The sequence below is a fragment of the Diabrotica undecimpunctata genome, chromosome 7 (assembly GCF_040954645.1).
Source record: "Diabrotica undecimpunctata isolate CICGRU chromosome 7, icDiaUnde3, whole genome shotgun sequence".
NCBI classification, from domain to species: Eukaryota; Metazoa; Arthropoda; class Insecta; order Coleoptera; family Chrysomelidae; genus Diabrotica; species Diabrotica undecimpunctata.
Window position 1 is genome coordinate 61,732,843 of NC_092809.1, and position 24,063 is coordinate 61,756,905.

Here is a 24,063-nt window from a genome sequence, read left to right on the forward strand (position 1 = left end):
GATATAAAATATTACAACTGATCCTTAAAGGCAAAATAGAGGGATGTAGAGGTGTAGGAAGAAAACAAGTTTCTTGGTTAAAAAACATTCGTGAATGGACTCAGATATCAAATGCAGGACAATTATTCCATATTGCAGAAGATCGAGAAGCCTTCGCAATGGTGATCGCCAACGTCGGATAATTCTGATATGGCACGCGAAGAAGAAGAAGAAGGTTGACCCGATCAAAGGCCTTGAAGAAATCAGTGTATAGTGCATGTACCTTAACAATTCTTGAGAAAGCTGGGAGGCAATCAATCAGAACCAGGACCCTTATTCACATCCAGTTCTGTAGTAATTTGTAAAATTAATACAATAATGCAATTTACTATTTTTATTGGAAATAAGCCATAATTTTACTTTAAAATAAGTTTATTTGACGTTTTGATTTCCACTTATTTGACTTTCTATATACACGAATATCGTTGTCAAAATACAGAAAATTAATAAATTAAACAAATTTTGTCTTTTGTTACTTGGTAAAAAATCTTCTAATCATTTAATTTTATCTGACTCATTTATATTGGCAAATCAGACCTATATTATACATTTTAAATAATATATTATACATTTTTAAATAACTTTAAAATGATGTAAATGATGAAAATGATGTCAATATTTTTGAGTTGCATTCCTGGGAGGACTTTATTGGAAGACAGTTAATTCGATTACAAGAAATCAACTTTAACTTAAAAATACCCGTCAGAAAAGTCATAGCATGTGATTTGTTTGCAACCAAATGATACATTTATAAAGACATTTTTTAAATATGTTATCAAACATTGAATTCGAGTAATATGAATAAGTTTGATAAAATTAAATTATTACAAGAATTTGTTAACCAAGCATCAAAAACAAAATTTGTTTAATTTATGAATGCTTTGTATTTTGAGAACGATTTCCAAAGCGGAAATCAAAACATCAAAATAAACTTATTTTAAAATAAAATTGTGGCTTATTCCCAATAAAAATAGTATATTCTTAAAACCCGCATATAACTACATAACAACTAATAAACTGTTACATATAGTTGATGTGGTATCATTAAAAAAATATTTGACCTTTTCCCTAGTTTGTTAGTATCCTTAAAAAAATTGTATTATATTTAATCCATACGGAACTAGTAAACAAATAATATAAATAACTCACCATCGCCGATATATCCTCTTGGACATTGTCCGCATCTAGGCCCTTGTTCGGTATCATAACATTGGACGCCGGGGAAACATCGTGGTGGATGCGTAGCACAAGTTGGTCGACGAATGGGTTGAGCTTTGCACAGTTCGCATTGTTCTATAAGACGGCGCAAGCTGTCGATTGCTTGAGCTGAAGCTTCGCATCTCTTTACTTCGAAATTTACTCTTTCAATCAGTAGGTTAAGAGCTTGCAGGATACCAGCTAAAAAATTATTCAGTAGAATATTTGAAATAGTTGGAATGTTTAGATACTAAAATATAAATACGAAAGTATTATATTGGTATTTCAATTTGTTGAGAGTAAAAGTAAATGAAATTACATAGGAAATATGGATAAACTATTTTGAAAACTTGTACAATATTCTAAATAACAACACATAATACATTGGGAACTCGTAAGAATATTTATAAAGATTATAATGTCGGGCCCTTTACCAGATTAGTAGTTTAAAAGTTCCGAATATAAAGCAATCGGATATTCTCCATTGATGATGATCCTCGGAAGAGAAATGGAGCTTCCTAAAGATCTTATTTTTGGACGATTGCTTCCCTGCGAAGTAGAATGTTATTCCCTGGCGTACATCGAAAATTTAAAAAAAGAATTAGAAAAAGTCTACGAATTTGCTAGTAAAACTTTAAAGCTTTCAAGTGATAAAGCCAAGGCTAGGATCCACATGCATTCTACAGGTAGACAACTTTTGACAGAGGTGGCTCAGTATGATTATACAACCCCACACGTAAGAAAGGACTTTGTCTGTAACTTTAACGAAACTGGGAAGGCCCTACACTGCCCTGCACAGAATAAAAGATCTAATGTACCACATCCAGTTTTTAGCTAGAAATAAGCCCAAGTTATAGAGATATTAGCTCCTTACCGTGAAACTGATCCACCCTGTTAGCTTCAATCGGTCCCTGATAGACCAGGTCTTCGAGGCGAATAACTATAAAGGAGGGAGCAATGTTACGAAAGTTCCGTAAGATTTATCCCACATAGAAAAAGTCTTTTGACAAAAAAGAAGAAGTATTAAAATTCTAGAATATTCGAGACACTATTGAACAATCCAGAAATGTCTTGTGAAGTCTAGAACGTCAAAAATATATATAAACATAGAAAGTTGACAGTTTAATAACAGTAGTATTTTGAAGTTTATAGTTGTCATTGTGTTATTATGCAAACTGAAAAAGCACTTACAGTCTTCCAACTTGGAAACCAAGGGAATATCTCCTCTATAAGGAACACCAGACGATGTTCTTCTATATGGATCTTCTCCTCCTCTTCGGTACTGATCATAATCAGGTTGTTGCGCTTGTATATTTGGATCATCATTGAGATTATTGTTTAAATCGTCATTGAGAAAATTGTCGTAGCTTTTGCTTTGGTTTGTGTATAATGACAGAGGACAGTCGTTGCGATTTAAAACCATTCTTAGATCTCTGTGATGCCCGTCAATTTCGATCGTATATTTTCGTTCGTGGTGCTGAAACAAAACAAACTCGTTATTTCAATGGAAACATTTTTATCCATTCAAGACATTTCTGGTTAATTATATAGCATATCTTAGTAAATTGGAATCATATAAAAAAAAACTAAAACCTAACATACAACGAAAGATTAGTAAATTCTCTTAGGTGTTTTATATTCAGAATTAAAAAATTACGTTCAAATATACAATTGTACTAAATTATATATTATTATACAATGATATCGAGCCAAAGCTGAACTTATGTGATCCGAAGTACAAAATATTTGTAGGTACTATACTAATAGTCCATTGAAATGTTACATTTTTTATGACATAGTGTGAATTTCTTAGAGGACGTGATTTTATTTTTCTGATGTATTTGGAGGGTAAGTAGAAGTATAAGTATCAGGTCACTCTTGTCCTCCGACCGTTATCTCGGAAAAAGGAAAAAGGGAGAGAGAATTTTCACGCTGTATTTCGTAACCTAGCAACCCTACAGAAAATGGTATTAGATATTATTTGTAGCACAGTAAATTGTCTACAAATTTGTTTGTATTACTTGTTGAGCCAATTGAGGTCAATTGGCTCTTGCTCGTGTAAAAGGAGATAAGTCCCAAAAAGTGTTAAATGAGAACTTCACAGAAGATCTTGCTATACCAATATGTAATTAGTGTAAATGGATATATGTGTAACACTAGCTTTGTTACCAGTCAACGTATATTGTGCTAAATATAAATAAGTACAAAAGTTTTAGTGCCGCTGGAGATACTTCGGGTTATATATTACACTTTTTTTATGTTTGGCGCCAATTGATTCCCTCGACTTAACTCAATGTACACAAAGTTAGCAGTGGTTACCTACCTATATTATTGTACACAAATTTTATTATTTTGGTATTTTCTAGGATACATTTCATATTCTAAGTATACTGTTTGAAAGGTTTTGCTTTCTATTCACATTGTGTGGTGATAGTGAAGTTCTGGAAATGTAGTAAAGTTATTATGTTTGTAACTTAACAAACCGATTTAGTAAACGCTTTTCAAAACTAAGGTTATGTCGTCTTCACGTGGCCGTTATATGCTTGAATTGTTTTTTAACAGGCAAGATGATGATGGTCTTCTTCTTCTTCAAGTGCCATCTCCGCGGCGGAGGTCGGCAGTCATCATAGCTATTCGGACTTTTGAGACGGCTGCTGTTCATTTGATGTACATCCGTACCACTCTCTCAGGTTGCGCAGCCATGACATTCTACGCCTTCCTATGCTTCTCTTTCCTTGGATCTTTCCCTGCATAATCAGTTGGAGCAAGGTGTATTTCTCTCCAGGTGTAATATGTCCGAGATATTCTAATTTTCTTGTTTTTATTGTATTTAAAATTTCCAGTTCTTTGTTCATCCTTCCCAGAACCTCTTTGTTTGTGACGTGTTCTGTCCATGATATTTTCAGAATTCTTCTGTACACCCACAGCTCGAATGATTTTTTCGTTGATGTCGCATTCAAGGTCCAAGATTCCATTCCATAAAATAAAGTCGACAAAACATAGCACCTCGCTAACCTAACTCTTAGTTCCAGTTTTAAATCCCTGGTACATAGCACTCTTCTCATTTTGTTGAGATTTGCTCTAGCCTTTTCTATTCTTATTTTGATCTCCTGATTGTAATCATTTATGGAGTTAATCATTGTTCCTAGGTATACATATTTGTCCACTTGTTCGACGTTGGTTCCGTTTATTAAAAGATTTTCGTTATTTCTTTGAGTTTTCGATATTCTCATAAATTTTGTCTTATTGACATTCATTGTTAGACAAGACTCTGCTATTCTGGTCACCAATCTATGAAGATCTTCAATGTTTTCGGCTAAGATCAGCGTCGTCCGAATATCTAATGTTGTTAATGAGAACTCCATTTACCTTTATTGTCTCCGGCAAAGCGTAAACGAGGGAGAAAAATTATTAAAGGAGACACTAGAGAAGTTAGAAAAATAAGAAAATGTAACAAAAATTTAGGAAATTCTTATACCACTATAAAAGGTAGAATTGTCCGACAGCGTAAATCTGAAAAACTTATGAATTGTCGCAAAGGTTGTTTAACAAAAGTAGATGAAGAAACTCAACAACTACTATTCATTGAATTTTATAATCTGGATAGTTACAACAAACGAGTCGCTTATACTGTTAGTCTTATCAGCAAAAAAAGTAAAAAAACTCAAAAAGTGAGTAAAGCTAATAGAAAAAAGGTAAGAGAATGTGCATATGAATATTGTGTGAAACGCGAAGGCGAGAAAATCGATGTTTGCAAAATATGGTTTCAAACAATTTTTGATTTACCTAATAACTTTATCGCAAATGTTTTGCGTATTTGCAAACGTTCACTTTCTCAGGATACTGAGTGTGATCTTTCCTCATCCAGTGCGGATTTTGCGTACTCTAATATCGACAATTTTCGTTGTTGGCCGTTTCATGTAGGGTAAAAATTGCCTCATCTAAATAAAAAATATTTTTAAGAAAAATCATTACTTCTCAAGATTGTAATCTACGATCTGGCTTATCTCCATTTAGTTCCTGCAGTAGTTGAATTTTATACGGATGGTATTTATTGTTTTTCAACATTCTCAATACAGAAGTTTTACTTATATCATTATCACCAGCCAATTCTCTTGTTGGTTTATGTAGTTTTCTAAACAGGTTTTTCTCAACAGGTAACAATACATCCAATTTCTTTTGATCATTTAATTTTGATCTGCCTGGTTTGGGAAGATCTTTTGACAGTTCCAAATTCTCGGAAGTTTTTCTCTATTCTACTTACTCAGCCAATTCTCTTGTTAGTTTATGTGGATTTTTCTCAACAGTTAACAATACATACAATTTCTTTTGATCATTCAGTTTCGATCTGACAGGTTTGTTAAGATCTTTGGCAGTTAGAAATTCTCGGAACTTTATCTCTTTACTGTAGACTGGGAAATGTAACGGTCAAGATACTTTTCATTAAATAATCTGCATACCTCAAAATGTGTTCTTGTTTTATCATTTACTCCAATTAATATTAATATTTTAATTCTATAGGAAAAACAAAATAATCAATAGACCAGTCAATTGTGAGAGATATTCGACTCTATGGCTATTTGAAAGAATGAAATAAAATCATTTTTTTCTTGACTATTCCTGTATAAAAAAAGAGAAATATTTACATTTCTTTATACAGCACTGAAAACCCTTTTAAACGCTGTATCACACGCTACCCCTTTTCATTTAAAATTTTTTCAGGGGTAACTACTACCCCTAGAGAGTTCAAGATACATTGGAATAATGTTATTCGGAAAGTGTGTTTTAATATACAAAAGTTGACCTGTATTAGTATTTTCCATTTGTATTCATAATATTGTATAAAATGAATTTATCGGTTAATTTAGGACCTCACTGTATAAGTATGCTTAATATTATCTCGCCTGGAAATTGCTAGTGAATTAGACCTAATGTGGATAGGAATACCACTTAAAAAAACGCGACTCAAGACTCTATCCCATAGGTGGTCGGGAAAAAGTTCGATAATAAACTAATAATGCCATAGAAATGTTAACAGAATAATAATATATGAATAGAAATATATAAAATAAAAAACTAAGCCTACTGGTTGGTTTTTATCATATTCTTATAAGTATTCAAGAACCAGGTGAACTTCGGAATGCTGAAAACCCAGAGCAATTAATAAAATTAAACAAATTTATTGTGAAAATTATTTTTTAAAAATCCCCTATAATATTCATATAATGTAATTATATTGTAAAATTACCAGAAAAAAGAATTTTTATTTTCAATTTTACAATAAAAAGTAATAGAAGTTGTATATAATTTAATTTTCTACAAATAATGTTTAAAAAAAATTTCTGTAGGGTTGCTAATTTACAAGATACAGCGCAAATAATGTTTCCCTTTTTCCCTCCTTTTTCCAAGATGTTGGCCGGGGGACAAGGGTAAAGACCCCACAAACTTAAACTCAAGCTTATACTAACCATCCCCACTTTAAGCGGTTTTTGCGCTTAAAATCTTAATTGAGAAAACCAATGAATACAACCTTCAGGTGTACTTAGCATTCGTAGATTATGAAAAGGCTTTCGACAGCATTGAACACTGGGCGGTGGAAGAAGCTCTGGTCAATAGTAGCATAGATTCAAGACACCGACAATTGATACATGATATTTACCAAAACGCAACCATGACCATAATTCTGGACGACAAATTAATACCGGATAATATAAAAGTTAAACGAGGAGTCCGACAAGGCGATATAATTTCACCTAAACTGTTTACCTTGACCCTCGAAGATATAATAAAATCAACAGATTGGGAAAACAGAGGAATATGTATTAACGGAAAGTACCTAAATCACCTTAGATATGCGGATGACATACTCCTGATCTCCTCGGAAGGACAAGAACTAGAATTAATGCTGAATCAACTTCATGAAAAATCACTGCAAAAAGGCCTAAAAATTAACTTTAACAAAACAAAAGTAATGACAAACACGGAAGACCAAGAGGCAATAAAAATACAAACAGAAAAAATAGAACACCTAAATGAGTATATCTATCTAGGACAATCAATTAGAGCTAATTGAGAAAATCAAACAGCCGAAATATCGAGACGAGTTAAAATGGGATGGGCAGCGTTCGGGAAACTTTCTTACGTTCTAAAAAAATCAAACAATCCCTCTATACTTACGAAGCAAGGTATATAACTCCTGTATAATACCGGTGCTCACCTAGGGAGCACAGACATGGACATTTACACAGGCCAATTTGGATAGGATAAGAAAGGCACAAAGAGCGATGGAGAGACAAATGTTGGGTATATCACTTAAAGATAGAAAACGTAACCAGTGGATCAGAACCAGAACAAAGACAGTGGACGCGATAGAACAAGCAGCAAAACTGAAATGGAATACAATGCAAAGAGATCAAGAGGCAGACCACAGATGAGGTGGAAAGATGACATCAGGAAACAAGGAGGTCCCACATGGCAGAGAACAGCTCAAGATAGGGAAAGATGGAGAGAACTGGGGAAGACCTACATCCAACAATAGAAGGATAGAGAATAGGTTCAAAAAAAAACCATCCCCACACATTAAAAAAGTAAAATTGCGTCCTCTCAAAAATGTAATCTCAATATAACTTTCCAATGAACTATAAATAATATAATATAAAACAAATTTAAAACAGTAAAATAGTTTAAAAGTAAAAATAAAAAATTAAAATAAATAAAAGCAAAAATAATAATTTACAATAAAAAATATTTTTATTGTATTTTTTATCAATATTTCTACTTTGTAACTAATTTTAATTTTGCTAATTTCAATCATGGATATTTATCTCTTCAGATTAATTAAAATGTGATAGATAATAATTCCGTTTATTGATGTTTCCTAACTATTTTGCAATTTAATCATGTAATAAATGCATATTCATTGTTTTGTAACTAACATAAGAAGAATAATTACAAAAAAATAAATGTAAATTCAGAGAAAATTCCTGAGACTTGTAAATATGCATCAGTTGTATCTTCTATAGGGAGTAATGATAATGAAGATAGCATCTTAACGCATACTGAAAAATTTTCTACGTTAGAGTTAAATTTACGTTTTAAACCGATTTTCCTAATTTTCCTATCACTGATTAATTTAAATGGAAAAACATCATTTTGTTTCAATTCCACGATAGACTGAACCAAGTAGTGAAATTTAAATACTTAGGAATTAAGTAACAACAATACCGATTATAAAGTGGCAGAACAAGAGAGAAAAGCAAGCAGAACAACGGAAGAAAAATAAACCTTAACATAGAAAAAAACACGAAAAACAAGACCAGAAATTTACACTAACATAAGAAATATTGAAATTAAAAACACACGTGCAGAATAGACACTATAAATGAATTGGTATGATGAAGATAGAAAGTAAGAATGGAGGAAACACATTAATAAAATGGAAGAAAACAAAATAATTAGAATGGCCCAAAGCAAGTCACGAATTGGAAGAAGGGATATAGGAAACAAATGAAATTATAATCGAAGAAGAGAAAACGTTGGAAAAAAACAGGCAAGATACCTAAATACAAAAAGAAAAAGAAAAACCTCATTGCTGCAGTTGCATATAAGAAACCATTAAACTGTTTATGATGTCCCAGTGTAGTTTTCCAAAAAGGGGTCATAATTATTTACAATAATATTCAATTCCATATATTAAACAATTAAATATACTTACCACTTCTAATTTACGATCAGGTGTTTTGTGCATCTCCCTTAACGTCTTTGGAAGAGCTACCATACCATACGAAGTACAATCTAAATATAAAGTAGCATGTGCTCCTGGTTCATTTTGGTTGACTTCTAGGATTAGAGATTTGATACTATTATCTTCATCTAAAGAATCTACTTTAAAATGTTGAGATCTTTTTTTGCCATTCTCCACAGTTTCAACAGTTACTACGAAAAATAAATTTGTTAGCGTGATGATGCTGTATATAGTATACATACATTTATTTAAAAGCTAAAAACTATATATATTATTGACGAAAATGGCATTAAAATTTTTTAAATAATTTAGTGTCATATCGCCGATGGGGTAATAATATTATATAGTTTCTATTTAAATCCAATTAGAGGACTATATTATACTAATATATTTTATTTCGTCTTCCGTTTTTTTTTTACAAAAACTCCCTAGATTCTACATACAAATCCCTACAGAAGTGATCGGTAGTTAGAGATGTAATAATGAAAGGGGAACAAATATCTTCAATAGACTCTTGAAGTGGATTTAACAAACATATGATCTATACATCTACCTTCTGCTTTATTTGGTCTCGTTATTTTGTTTATTAATGAATGAAAATTATATTAATACAATAAATTTAAATAACTATTAGCGGTTTCATTATCTTCAAGTATGTCAATATTATTATCGCCAACAGTAATATTATATGTGATTGATTTTGTCTTTTTATGTGAAAATTTTCCAAGGCTACAATAAAAGCACTTTCTGATGTGGCAGACGAACGGTATATTACAGTTATAGTATCATTAGGTTATTTAGTTTAATTTTCAGTTTTAAGAATTTACAATAGTTAATATTTACTACTTCCACCTCATAGACAAGTCATTTTTTATAAATAGTATCACACCGTCATTTTGATTGAAATTGCTCTCAGTAGGGTAGGGTAAGATGGCCTGAGTACGCACCCGCCCAAGAGTGCGCACACATGTTTTTATTAAAAAACATATTTTAAAAGTGGTAGTGACATCTATTCTATACGTTTTCAACTTTTACCCGTAGAAATTCAGATCTTCTGCTGGCAAATTGACAAGTTATATCTTTGTTTGGAGGCGATTGTGTAACAACGTGCGTGCAGTATAGGTTAAGTATATTTTAACTCTTTGCACATGTTGTGTGGTAAGTAGGCACATATTACAGTTAAATATGATTATTCTAAAGATTATGTTTGCCTTTATTTATATTACATTATTTTACTACGTTTTTGTTTTGCAAATAAAAAAAAACGGTTTTATGTACCAGTATATAATTAGTATGCTGTCCCCAGAGTACGCATTTTAAAGTTTCCAAGAGTATGCAGTACGTACTCTTGGGAACGGTGTAGGTACTATTAGAGTACATTAAAAGGCGATGTACCTACTGTTAAGAAGAAAAATAGGTGTATATTATAATCTAAAGAAATCACTCTGCTGCGTTAACAGTTAGCTTTTTTTTTTCAAAAAATACATACGCACAGAAGAGAACGTCCTAGAGAAAGCTGATTTTTACCAAGCAACTGATGGAACAAATACGAAATACTGATATTGAAAATGGAAAATCGAAAAGGCAAATTATATCTAGAGAACTAAATATTACTGAGGCCACTATTCGCAAGAGCTTAAAATGTGGCACAATACCTACATCTTAAGGTAGATTCAAATGTGTTTTTTCTAATGATATATAAATCCAGCTAGCAGAGTACCTAAGACAACTTAATATAATGTTTTTTTGAATTGACAAGAACGGCCTTAAGTAGTTTGCATTTGAGTGCGCTGTCATGAATATTATTGAACATCATTTCAATTAAACTAAGAAAGCTGCAGGTGACAAGTTAGTTAGGAACTTCTATGTAATTAAATGCTTATATGAAAAGTTTAATTTTCCTTCCAATCATGGATTTCAAACATGGACAAAACTGGGATATGTACGGTTCCCAATAAACTGCCAAAAGTTATCACAAATAAAGAAAAAGAAGTGTTGTAAAGTCCGCAAGTACAGAACGTGGTCCAGTAAATCACAGTTTGTTGTTTTAACGCTAGTGGAGAATACGAATCTTATATCTTATGTGGACCATGTCACCAACGTTGAGGTCCTACAGCGCATGACAAAAGAAAAAGAAGTGCTTAATTTATTTAAACAACGTAAGCTTGAGTACCTCGGCCACGTGATGCGAAACGAAGAAAAATATCGAATTCTTCAACTCGTTATGCAGGGTAAAGTATTTGGCAGAAGAGGACCGAGACGCCGGTGTATCTCGTGGTTGAAAAATATCCGACAATGGTTTGGGATGACCTCAGCGGAGCTGTTTCGCAGAGCAGTCAACAAAACCATGATAGCCTTGATGATCGCCAACATCCGGACCGGATAAGGCACTGAAGAAGAGAAGGAGAATACGTAGCACCAGCATTAATTTTTTCTAGGAAAAAGATGCGCAAAGATCTCTACAAAAAAGCTCCAAGTGGAACTTTAAAATTAGTTTCATATTGAGGGTTCATAAATGAAGACTTGTTCTTTCAGTGGATTCAACATTTTCAGCAAGCCGTAAGATCTAATTAAGAAACATCTGCTTCTTTTTGATAATCATATTTCAAATCATATTTATCTTGTGAATATTCCACCCCACACAAGTCACAGATTTCAACTGGTTAATAAAAGGTTTTTGGGCCGTTTAAGTCGACTTATAATCAATTTTGTAACAGCTGGCTGATCACTCTTCCTGGTAAAGGTATTAACCAGACTGACGTAGCTGGTTTCTTTTTAAAAGCTTATTATAAAGTTGCTAACATTGCAAAGGTTGTAAACGCTTTTAAATCGACCGGAATTTTTCTGCTTCAAACAGAAAACGATGGTGAATTAGAAGTGGTAGATTGAAAATTTGATCTTTGAACACACCAATTTTAATCAGTATGTATTAAGTTCAAATATTAGATGTTCCTGATTCAACATCGATGATGATTAATAAAGGTGCTCCATAAGACAATAAGTTAACCAAGTTCTGGCAAAATCAACTAACTTTTCTATTGACAACGTTGAGCCATCAACTTCTATACGATATCACTCCGAAATTGGGCCACTACCAAAAATAGAATGTTCTGAAGTTCAAAAAAGAAGAGCTCAAAAATCAGAAATTTTAACCAGTACGCACTTTAACGACACTCTTGAGATATTAGAGTGAGAAGATCAAAGAAAAAAAAAAGAATTCCAACAAAAAGAAGGCTGTTAAAAGGCAAATAGATGACAACAGCAGTGAAAATGAAAATCAGAACATTGTAGTGAACGGAATCTGCTAAAATAAGTATTGAGAATAAAGAAAATAAATTGGAATTGAATCAAATTTAAGAAAGACATATTTTGTCCTGCATGAAATGAACAGTTTGTGGAACCACCAGATGAAGACTAGATCTAGTGCTTTCAATGTAAAGCCTGGTGGCATGAAGCGTGCACATATTATTCAGTTGGTCAGTTCTGTTGTAGTTTCTGTAATAATTAAAGATTCTAAATTTTATATTTTTACTTTAACTTGATTATGAATAAACTTATATGTAACAGATCAGTCATTTTTCATTTATTTCAACGTTCCTTGCTCTGTTGTGCGTTTAAAAGGTTTCCGCACTCTTAGGAAACCTACTGCGTACTCTTAAGACAATGTTTTCCCAAGAGCCCGCATCTGCACTATTTGAATATTGTTGAGTTTTTTATATTTTGTGCAACTCTACAGTAAAAAAATTGACATTTTTCCGTCTAGTACATATTTCAGCCATTACTTATTTGATAATTAAAACCTTACAATTTATTTTAAAATGGAAAAATGTGTTACGTTCGTACTCTTGGGCCACTTTACCCTATAATGGACATTATATTCATCAAATTTAAAAACATCTAAGCATGTTTTTGTTAAACTGGTTTCAGTTAAAACAAAACAATCAATACCATTTTATATTTGTTTTGTGTAAATATTAAACTAATCAAAATTTATAATAATGGTCCCAATATTTTGGTGCAAAATACGCAAAGAGTTGTTGCATCCATCCATAAATTATTTATTTTTTAGATGACCACATTGATTTGTTTCATACTTTGTTGTTTTTAAACTTTATTTTGTTTCTTTTTTGATATTTTGATAGACTGAGTATGTTTATGTTGCCAAGGAATGTAATAAATAAAAAGAAGTTTTAGTAGTAATTATAAAAAGATTATATAATCTTAGTTCTTGGAACATGTGTACTAGTAAACGCTCCTCATTAAGAAATTATTAGTGTTCCAATTACTGCTTCCGCAGATCGCAAAATAAATTTGCTGATTCATTGTAGGTCCGCGTAAAACTAGTACAAATACACATCTTTTTTTAAACTAAGAAAACTAATTTAAAAATTTAGGGAATCTCTTTAGCGTCTATATTCGTCATGGTAAATTCTTAAATTGTTCTGTATTTGACATGTAAAGTCCATTAGTTACCTTTGTTATTTATATCTCTTACTTTGTAATAGAAATTTTTTTTTAAATAGATCTAACTTGAATTTACCTTAATGTTAAAAATATTGGTTTTAACAATAGTAAACCTCTATTTAGTTATTAATTGTGCTCATATGCTATCCGTTTTCCGATATAGACCTCGCCTTGTTTCTTTCACTAGAGTCTGTCCAATCTGGAGTCTGTTCCCATGCATCTTGAATAATTTATATTTTGAGAATAAACTACAATTGTACTCAAATTTCATGTTTTTTGTAAACATTAGAGTTCCCAATCTACTAATGTCAAATCATAAAACTAACGTAAAGTATTTTTAAAAATGTATTCTTACCTTTTTTTACTTTTCTATCCAGCAGAAGTGCAAACCTATCATCGTTTTCTGGAAAATCAACTGCAAATAAAGTTTCTATCATTCCTCTTGACCGTTTTCGGGGTTTTATATGCCTCAAAGATACAATAAATTTGTCATCGTTTATGACTCCTTCTAATTCTTTGGTTTTACCTGCAAACGTAAGATTCATATTATTAAAAATATAACAATTATTTCAAGAAATTCAAAAAGTGTACTGGCTGTTTAGAAGAAATTTTGATCTGTCATTATACACCAAGATGATAATAATACACAAGTGCTAAAACTGTTTTGAATATGTGGTGTGCAATGCTGTAACATAAATTAATACGAATATAATAAAAATATTTCTAAATAAATCGATGCAAGGGAATATTTAAAAACCCTACAGAATTGTTTAACATAACAATTAAGCGCGAAATAAGTTCTAATAGCTCTAATTTATCCTTCTGTAGACTACATATATATATTTTTTTCCGGAGTTATGTATAATGTTGGTGATCGTTGATCTATTTAATACCCAATTTCAATAGAGTTTTTTCTTATACCAAGACTCAAGACCAATATCAAGTGTCAAGATTTCTATTTTATTGTCTTTAAGAGTTAAAACAAAGAGAGAGACAGATCAATAACCTATTGGCTAATAAAAGAGTGTATGATTGTATAATTAAATTTATACACAAAGCAAACGTGTGTCTCCAGTATCTTAGTTAATCTCGTTAACCTTTGTTTTTAACGCAATTGTTATTAATTGAATATAATACACTTTTGCTTCTGGCTTCAAGCTGACACTTTGGAATGCTAACGGGGTAACTCAACATGCCCAAGAGGTCAAAGCCTTCATACTCAACAATAGCATTGACATAATACTGATATCTGAAACCCACGTTACCAATTGCATTTATTTCAAATTTCCTAATTATGTAATATACAGCACCAATCATCCAGGCGGTGTCGCTCACGGCGGATCTTCAGTCATAATCAAGTAATCAATTCAGCATCACGAGCATAGCAAAACCATTAAAGACTATGCAAGTCACCTGTCACAAGTCCAGGAAAATCGCAGAACCAACTCTTGGTGGTGCACTGAATTAGAACACCTTAGGAAGATAGCAAGAACAGCTTTTAATAGAGCGAAACGCACCAAACTCAAAGAGGATTGGGATTCTTATCAATCAAATCTCAGAGAGTTTAAAAAAGTCTGCAGACAAAGACAAAGAGCTGCTTGGAGAACCTTCTGTGAGGAAGTCGAAGATTTCCCGCAGGCTTCCAGGTTACAAAAAGCGCTCTCAAAGAACCCACATCGGCATGTCGGCATACTAACGAAGGAAGATGGGAACAAAACTTCCAACCTTCGTGAAAGTGCTGAGGTCCTGATGAAAACACACTTTCCCGATTCTAGTGTCTCAACAGCACCAAACCGGATGGAAGAAGCAATCATACCCTCAACAAACGACTGGCATCTCGCCAGAACAATGATTAATGAGGAAAAGGTAAAATGGACCATATTGTGCTTCACCCCTTTCAAATCATCAGGGCCTGACGGCATATATCCAGCCCTACTACGGTGGGGAGTGGATATCCTTCTGCCGCACCTCGTGGAAATATTCAGAGCCTCTTTGATTCTGAGATATATTCCTAGGAAGTGGAGAGAGGTACGTGTGGTCTTCATACCAAAACCAGGTAGGATGGACTACACCCTACCAAAGGCTTTCCGACCAATTAGCCTAACATCCTTTCTGTTAAAAACGATGGAAAGGCTATGCGAGAGGTACATAAGGGATAAAGTTCTGGTCCATAACCCACTTCATCCAAATCAACATGCGTATACTTTGGGAAGATCTACCGATTCTGCACTGCATCATGTAGTGGGAAGAATTGAAAGATCGCTGGATAATAAAGAATTCACCCTAGGTATATTCATAGACATTGAGGGAGCGTTTAATAAAACCACATTCCCAACTATCACCCAACAGCTCAACGTCAGGAATGTTCAACTGGCCATAAGCGAATGGATATTCAGTATGCTCTCTAATAGAGCAATAAGCATCAATGTAGAAGACGTTTCTGTTAGAGGCATGGTTACGAGGGGGTGTCCACAGGGAGGGGTGCTATCACCACTAATCTGGAACATAGTTCTAGATACCCTGGTTGACCAACTCAGCAGCAACGGTTTCTACACAATAGCCTATGCAGACGATATTGCTGTCCTGCAAAGCGGTAAGTTTAAAAACACACTATGTGAGAGATCACAAGTTGCTCTCCGACTAATAGAAACATGGTGCAAGGAACACTCACTATATATAAATCCTAAGAAAACAGAGATGGTCCTCTTTACCAGGAAAAGAAGAATCACGGGCTTAATACCCCCAAGAATTCTAAACTACAGTCTAAATTTTTCTGATGGGGTGAAGTACCTTGGTATTACCCTTGACAAGAAGTTAACATGGAACTCACACTTAAATGATAGAGCTAAAAGGGCATAAAAGGGCTAAAAGAACACAGATAGCAGACAAGCGCTACTAACCTTGAATAGACCACGTGTCACATCAGGTTTAGTAATGGAGTGTCACGAGTCACTAACTCAATCTTCGGATGGTAATACCATCATCCTGAGGTGGGTTAAAGGACATAATAGGAATAAAGGCAACCGCATTGCTGACCAATTATCTAGGAAGGCGGCAGGCCTAAGACTCAGGACCTGGGGATCTTTTTGGTTGGTCAACTACAACAATCGCGAAAATTGTCAAATGTCACTCTCATACGCAAACCGTTAAAAGATGGGAAGAAGGGAGAGGATGTAAACTTGCCAGGGTAACACTAAGTAACCTTGAAGAGTCAACATCAAAGAAGTACTTGGGAATGACCAGGAAAAACCTACGTTTGGCAGTTGGTTTTTTAACTGGTCATTGTCAACTAAGCAAACAAACATCTCCACACACTGGGACTAGCAGATACACCTCTATGTAGGAAGTGTGAACGAGAAGACGAAACTGTAGAGCATGTCCTATGTGAATGCCCAGAGTTATCGTTAATACGAGAGTACGTGTTCGACGAGTCCTGGCCCACACCTGCCCACATAAGAGAGATGTCTCCTGGTGACTTGTCCACCTTCCTAGAAATGGCAGGATGGACAATGAGCTAAGGGTGACAGCTCCCTGGGAGGATGCACAATGGGTCAATTGTGGCCTAAGTGCTGTGAAACCTAACTCGCCCTCCCTACTCTACAGATCCAGATACAGAAGTTACCTGTATATTCATTGAAGATTGGGATGGGCCATTAACAATTACAGCCATCTACTGCTCACCACGACATAATATAAACAAACAACAATTCACACAGTTCTTCAGATCTCTTGAAAATAGGTTCTTGGTAGGCGAAGACTACTACGCTAAACTTACACACTGGGGATCTAGACTTATTTCTCGAAAAGGAAGACAACTGTAGATGTGTATGCAACACAAAAATCTTAAAATCATATCCACTTGTGAACCTACGTACTCGCCCACCGACAGAAATAAAATACCAGATCTGGTAGATTTTGGTGTCACGATGGGTTTACCAAACAACTTATCAAATAAATTAGAATTAAATATCTCACTAAAAACAAACCTAAAATTTGACAATGCCACAAACTACCTTAACCAATCCATAAAAGAAGCTGCATGGGAATCCACGACAATGAAGGAAATAAACCGCCCTACTCATAAACTATTGGTTTGATGACTGTTTTGTAAATTCTGCCTTTTATTTCTTTCCCGATATTTTTATTTTTCCATATTCTTTCATTTACACAACCTGCAACTGTTTATTCACTTGATTTTCCACTCCTGTTTCGAGCGCTCCGTAGCGAGATAATGTAATGCCTAGATATTAAACTCTATCACTTGTTCTATTATCTGATCTTCCAGCTGTAATTTACATTGTAGTAAATTTGCTGTTATAACCATTTTGTCTTTTTTGGGGAAATTAACATGTTAAATTTTCTGGCGGTAATATTAAATTGGTGTAGCATACGTTGTAGGTAGATCATCTTCACGTTGAGAGAGTAGTATTACGACGTCTGCATAGCAGATTATTTTAAGTTTTTTCTCCCATTTGGTATCCTTTTTGGAATATAAGTTTGTTTCAAACCAAATTTTTTAATCAAAACAACTCTGGACTAAGGAGCTAAACTTAATCCCAAACTATTTCTTTAGCTAATAGGCAGTCCCGAAATGAAAATGTTGCCATAAAAAAGTCAATTTCTAGAAATTGTGGACGCAGCTATTTTTGATACTATACCCTTGATATGATAGTCTGTCGTACGGCCGTAGCGTCCTCCTGGTTTTCAGGAGTTTCTGGATGATCTACGACCGCCGCTCTTGAAGAGGATCTCAAGTTTCGAGAGTCCATCTTCGTATTTAAGGAGTTTATTAGGATATCGGCCGTTACGGGCAAGAAGATCCGCCGAACCTCTGTGGTAGGTGAGGGGACACCGGCAATCAGAATTCTCTAACCGTTCGAGCTTTCTTACAGATAAAATGTTCTTACATGAATTATATATATGTTAGAATTCTGATGCGTGGTGTATACCTCAAGTTCCACAGAGATGTCGGCCTTCTCACGTCGTGGAGCCGTGTTCCCTCTCCTCGAGAGAGGTACGAGAATGCCGGTCGTGTCGACCCTTCCTGCTGCCAGTCGCTTCGTATAGCTACCTTTTCGCTAACAGTATTTGATATAGTTACTATTTGCGTAACGTTTCGGAGACGAAACGTTATTGCAGCTCAACCTGATCGGAAAAGCAATTACAAGTTCCCGTCGGGGCTTTTATTCGCTCTTTACCGTGACAGGCCCAAATAACGCTGTGGTCAGTTCGACACGATGTGAGGTAGTTCTAAGACCAATGTCTTTTCTATCTCAGTAAGTCGTGTTCTACTGTCAGGAAGCGTTTTGCAGTCGACACGCCGGTTCTCGTATTCTCGATGATTTAACTTCTAAATTGAATAACCATTATTAAGTATTTCTTTACTTCAGGACGTCTTCGACGATAACAGGATAGCGGTAATAAATAAAACTCAAAGGTAGCTTGGTAGCGCACCGAACCAACAAGGTCTAACGGGGCTAGTAGAGTATGTGCGACTGGACCCCGATCGGAAGATGTGCTGTTCTTTTATACACATCGTGTTTGAGAAAATTCAGCACACTTCCGCCGAGAGGCCAATGACAGCGAAGTTAATAACGAGCGCTGTGATTGGCCGGCCAAAGTAACAATCTTTGTCGTGATTGGTTACCTTGGCGACACTCCCTCCCCTCCGAAGACCTGTTGGTAGGGTGTTTTTTATTGAAAAAAATTAGGAAAATTTTACAAAAATACAAAAAATTTTCAGTAAACATATGAAATTCACAATTAATAAACATATGTAAAAGAAACGAAAACATTGGTACAATATAATTTCAATATATAATTGTAGCAAAGGAAAATTCTTATAGCTAGGCCATTTATTAAAATAAAAATAGTCATAATTAAGACATTAAATGCTCAAGTTATAAGTCAAAAAGGTATATATAAAACAAAGAGATTGTGATAAGGTTACAATTAATACACAGTGTGAAAATTGTTAAGTGGAATATCGACTCGGTATCTCCCCAAGTGCATAAATTCGTGAAACATATTTAATTGGTTACCGCAGAGTGTCTATCCAAGTTGAAATGCGCCTTGTACAATATTTTAAGGCATGAAATATTTATAAAACTTGAAATGATTGTGACACTTATAGAGCTGTAACGATAATATAAAATATATAATTTCACTCGAAAATACATGTTATGCGAGATATTCCTGCAAGGAAAATGTTTTAAGATAATTTATTAAAAAAAATTAAACGTCAAAGTACAATAATTCTCAGCTAAATCTACATCAGCTTCGAAATTATTCTAAGTTTTTACACTTCTATTGGGAAGTTGCCAGACAGACTAAAACTTTTGAACTGAAAATATATTACTTGTAAATCAAATTAGGTAAAATTGATTTCTGCAATCTTCCAATATAGTTGTAAAAATTTAAAAATAAAAGAGAAAATTTTCAATATTAAATTGTCTTTTGAGGGTATAAAAATGTAGAAAAATCTAAAATGTCAATGTGTGGTGTTTAAACACTTGTAAAATTCGCGGTTAAAATATCAAATTCACTTGGCAAAGTTTGTAAATATGACGAAAAGTTTTAAAGATTTACACTTAGAAAAGTTTGTAAAAAATGTTTTTATATGGGAAAAAAGAGAATTATTAGTCTGTTTAAACACTTACGTGGGGCTTATACGGGGGCATCCCGTGGTGGTGGAGCTGGCCTGATGTCGTCTACGTGGATGACTCTGTCGACATCTTGATCTCTACGTACTTCGTACGTATGGTCTCCTGCCACTCTGAGGATGGTGTGGGGGCCCGTCCAGGTGGGGCCGAAGTTCCCTCTGGTATGGTTCCTTACCAAGACTTGTTCGCCTTGTAAGTAGGTTCTGGGTTGGCGGACATCTTCGTTCTCTGGGAAAAGATTCCTGGCGTATATGGTGGCTCGTTGAACGGCTCGTTCGACCCTCTGTTGGCGTGTCTCTTCTCGTCTCACCTGGTGCTCAGTTTCCTGAGATCTTCTCGGTCTGTAGCCCAGTAAAAGTTCCGCCGGAGTCTGGCCTGTGGCTTCATTTTGGCGGGTACGAAGGCTGAAAATAACATCAGCCAGGTAGGATTCCCATCTGGGGTCCTCAGGGGATGAAACTCGTGCACGAAGACCTTTCTTCAATTCCTGGACTCGTCTCTCTACCGGGTTGGCCCGCTGGTGGTAGATTGGACTTCGTTCGCCTTGGATATTATGTTTTCGGAGAAAACGTTCCCAAGCATCTGTCCTGAATTGAATACCATTATCCGTAATGATAGTGGATGGCCTGCCCCATCTGTTACATATTTCTTCTTGTAGGAAACGGATGATGTCCCGGCTTTTTGCGGCTGTCGAACATCTGTACTCGATCCAATTACTGAGGCAGTCAGTAGCTAGAAGAACATATCTATTTTTGGTGCCTCTTGCGGCTGGATACGGCCCAAGAATGTCGAAAGATATCCTTTCCCAAGGATTTACAGGCTCTCTAGGAATAATGGGTGCTTTTGGCTGTCTGGCTGCGGCCTTCGTCGTGGCACATATCAGGCATGACCTGACATATTTTGTCACATCTTTTGCGATTGTTGGCCAGTAATATACTTCTTTAATGGCCCTTGTGGTCTCCTCCTGGCCGGGGTGATTCTGCCCCTTCTTCTTCGTCATCTAAAAGGCAGAGTAATGGGAAGTCCTCTGGTTCGGCTTCAGGCGGAGACTGTATTGGCCAGGAGATTCGGTCAATTTGACTGTCTATGTCTTCTTCTGTGGTTTGGTCATTTTCTGCTGGATTTCGTGAGAGGTGATCAGGAAGTTGGTTTTCTTTCCCTGGTATATGAACCACCTCGAAATTAAATTCCTGTAATAGCAGTGACCATCTTGACAGTTTGGCTTTGTCGGCTTGGTATTTGTCTAACCATAGCAACGCTGTACTGTCGGTGAGAAGAGTGAATTTTTTCTCCTGGAGGAAGTGACGAAATTTCTTAAGTGCCCATATAACTGCTAAGCACTCTTTTTCATTTATATGATATTTTCTTTCGGCTGGTCGAAGTTTAGTGGAAGCGTAAGCAATTATCTTCCGTTCTTCGGTCGAGCCTTGAAATAGGACAGCCCCCATACCATATTCGGAGGCATCAGTCTGCAGGCTAAATGGCTGGTTCATGTCAGGTCGCTCTAGGTGAAGATCTCCAGATAGGGCTGTTTTTAATGTGTTGAAAGCTGTCTCGGCTTCTGGCGTCCATTTGAAATATTTCTTTTTCGATGTTAAGTCAGTCAAAGGAGTGATAATGACTGCGAAGTTTGGAACAAAATCTCGGAGCCAATTTGCTGTCCCAATAAAACTTCTCAGTTGTTTGACAGATTTGGGTCGCTGAAAACCTTGGATTTTCTCACAATGTTTTTCCAAGGGTTGAGTATCTGTGTCGGTTACTTTGTGGCCCAAATACTCTAACGTGTTGGTAGCAAACCGACATTTCTTCAACGAAACCCAGAGTCCATGTGTTCTGAGTCGCTCTAGGACGAGGTGGAGATGCTTCTGATGATCTTCCCAGGAGTTGGAATAAATGATTATATCATCCATATAGACTTTTACAAATTCGTCTATGAAACCAGCGAAAACTGATGTAACCAATTTTTGGAAGGCTGCAGGTCCATTTTTGAGTCCGAATGGCATAACTACGAACTCATAAGACGATCCGTCGGGTAGACTGAATGCTGTCAGCGGAATCGAATCTTTGTGTAGTGGTATTTGCCAAAACCCACTCTTCAAATCTAATGTCGAAAATATTCTCGCCGTTCCTAGCTCTTTAATTGCATCGTGGATTGGCGGTAGGGCGGAGACCTCGTCGATTGTTATCTTGTTGATTTTACGATAATCAACACAAAATCGAGGCGTGCCATCCTTCTTCTTGACGATCACCACTGGGCTGTTATAGGGTGATCGACTTGGTCGGATGACACCTGCTGCAAGCATCTCCTGGACTTCATCGAACATTATTTTCTTCTTAGCTGGAGAACATTTAAATGGCTTCGTATTGATCGGCCGTGTGTCTGTTAGCTTGATTTCCATCACCGTGTCTCGGGTAGTGGGTTGTTTAAGTTTATCGTCGAAGACGTCTTCGTACTCCTGCAGGAGTTCCCTTACGGTTGGGACTGCAAATTGTGGAGCTTGGTCGTCTTGGAGTTGAGTCTTTGAGTTGCATTGTTTGGCTGAATGCGACTTCCAGTAGAGGACTTTTCGTGATTCTTTTCCCACGTGTAGACATTTTCGGTTAATGTCTATTAGTACCTCTTCTTTTTGGAGCCATGGCATACCCAGAATTAGATCTTGGTTCAGATCTTTTACAATGGCACATCTCGTTGTGGACTGGAAACTTCCAAAATCGATCGTGACTTCGACTGTACCCTGACTATGTGTAGTAGTGTGTTTGCAAGCCAACTGGACCATTCTCCGCCTTTTATGAATATCTGCCGCTTGAACCAAGTCAGGATTGATATAATTCATCGATGCACCGGTATCGATGAGGACCTGGGCTTTCTTTGAATTGATGTTCACATCGATTCGTGGCAGATTTGAAACTTTCATGGCGTTGATTGGATTAAGTTGGGGCACCGCATCTGGAGAGAGGCTTAGTGGGTGCCCCTCTCGTCGTTTCCCTGGTTGTTAGGTTGTTGTCGGGGTTTCGGCGTTGGTTTCTGAGTTGGATTTCTATTTCTCCAATCATCTATAGTCTCAGAAGTTCTCGGTTGCCTCTGTGAAAATTGTCCCCTGGCTTGATTCTGGTTTGATTGTTTTGCGGCTTTTGGCGGGTCGGGTTGTCGATTTGCACGTCGTGAAATGTTCTCGTCTGCTTCCAATTCTTCGCAGATTCGCCTCAGGTCTTCTTCAGTTCTCGGCATGTTGTTGCGAAGACTTTTCCTGATTTCTGGGCGAATTAGGTTGGCAATGGCCCTGCACCGTTCTTCTTCGTCGATATGTGGTAATAATCGTCGAAAAAGAGCCATCTTGGTTGAAATAAATTCGGCTATTGGCTGATATTTTTGGTAATGTCCGTATAACTTGGACATTAGTGATGATCTCTTCGTTGTGTTGTCGAAGTGATCGATCAGCCTGTTTAAAAATGATTCGTAGTTTAGACCAGTCGTGAATTGGCTCTGTGCCCATTGAGCTGCCTCTCCTATTAGTGATTTTTCTAGGATGTAGGCTATCCAGTGTTTGGTATCGATGTTCATATTGCTCATGTGGTCTATTATGTGATCTACGAATTGTTGTGGATTTTCGGTATCATCGCCGGAGTATTGAGGTGGTGCAGGGGTCCATTTTGGTTGTGGGATCTCGATCTTTTTCTCCTGGGCTTCAGATTTGGGTTGTACCAGTGTTAAAGCTGTGACTGCTTGTATCAGCGTGGACAATACTGTAGCCAGGTCTGGGGTGTGGGTATCTTCTATGTGTTGGGCGCCATGTCGTACGGCCGTAGCGTCCTCCTGGTTTTCAGGAGTTTCTGGACGATCTACGACCGCCGCTCTTGAAGAGGATCTCAAGTTTCGAGAGTCCATCTTCGTATTTAAGGAGTTATTTAGGATATCGGCCGTTACGGGCAAGAAGATCCGCCGAACCTCTGTGGTAG

The 24,063-nt window shown here is 35.9% G+C and overlaps 1 protein-coding gene across 1 annotated transcript in view; it reads right to left on the minus strand.

Annotated features, from left to right (window-relative positions):
* Positions 1 to 24,063, minus strand: part of Tsp (Thrombospondin) — a 103,622-nt gene that overhangs the window by 53,927 nt on the left and 25,632 nt on the right. The window contains exons 2-5 of the mRNA XM_072537437.1: positions 13,800 to 13,970; positions 8,951 to 9,171; positions 2,428 to 2,713; positions 1,189 to 1,437 (exon numbers count right to left, since the gene is read on the minus strand). Of these exons, the coding sequence (XP_072393538.1) occupies positions 1,189 to 1,437; positions 2,428 to 2,713; positions 8,951 to 9,171; positions 13,800 to 13,970 (927 nt within the window). The remainder of the gene's footprint in view (positions 1 to 1,188; positions 1,438 to 2,427; positions 2,714 to 8,950; positions 9,172 to 13,799; positions 13,971 to 24,063) is intronic.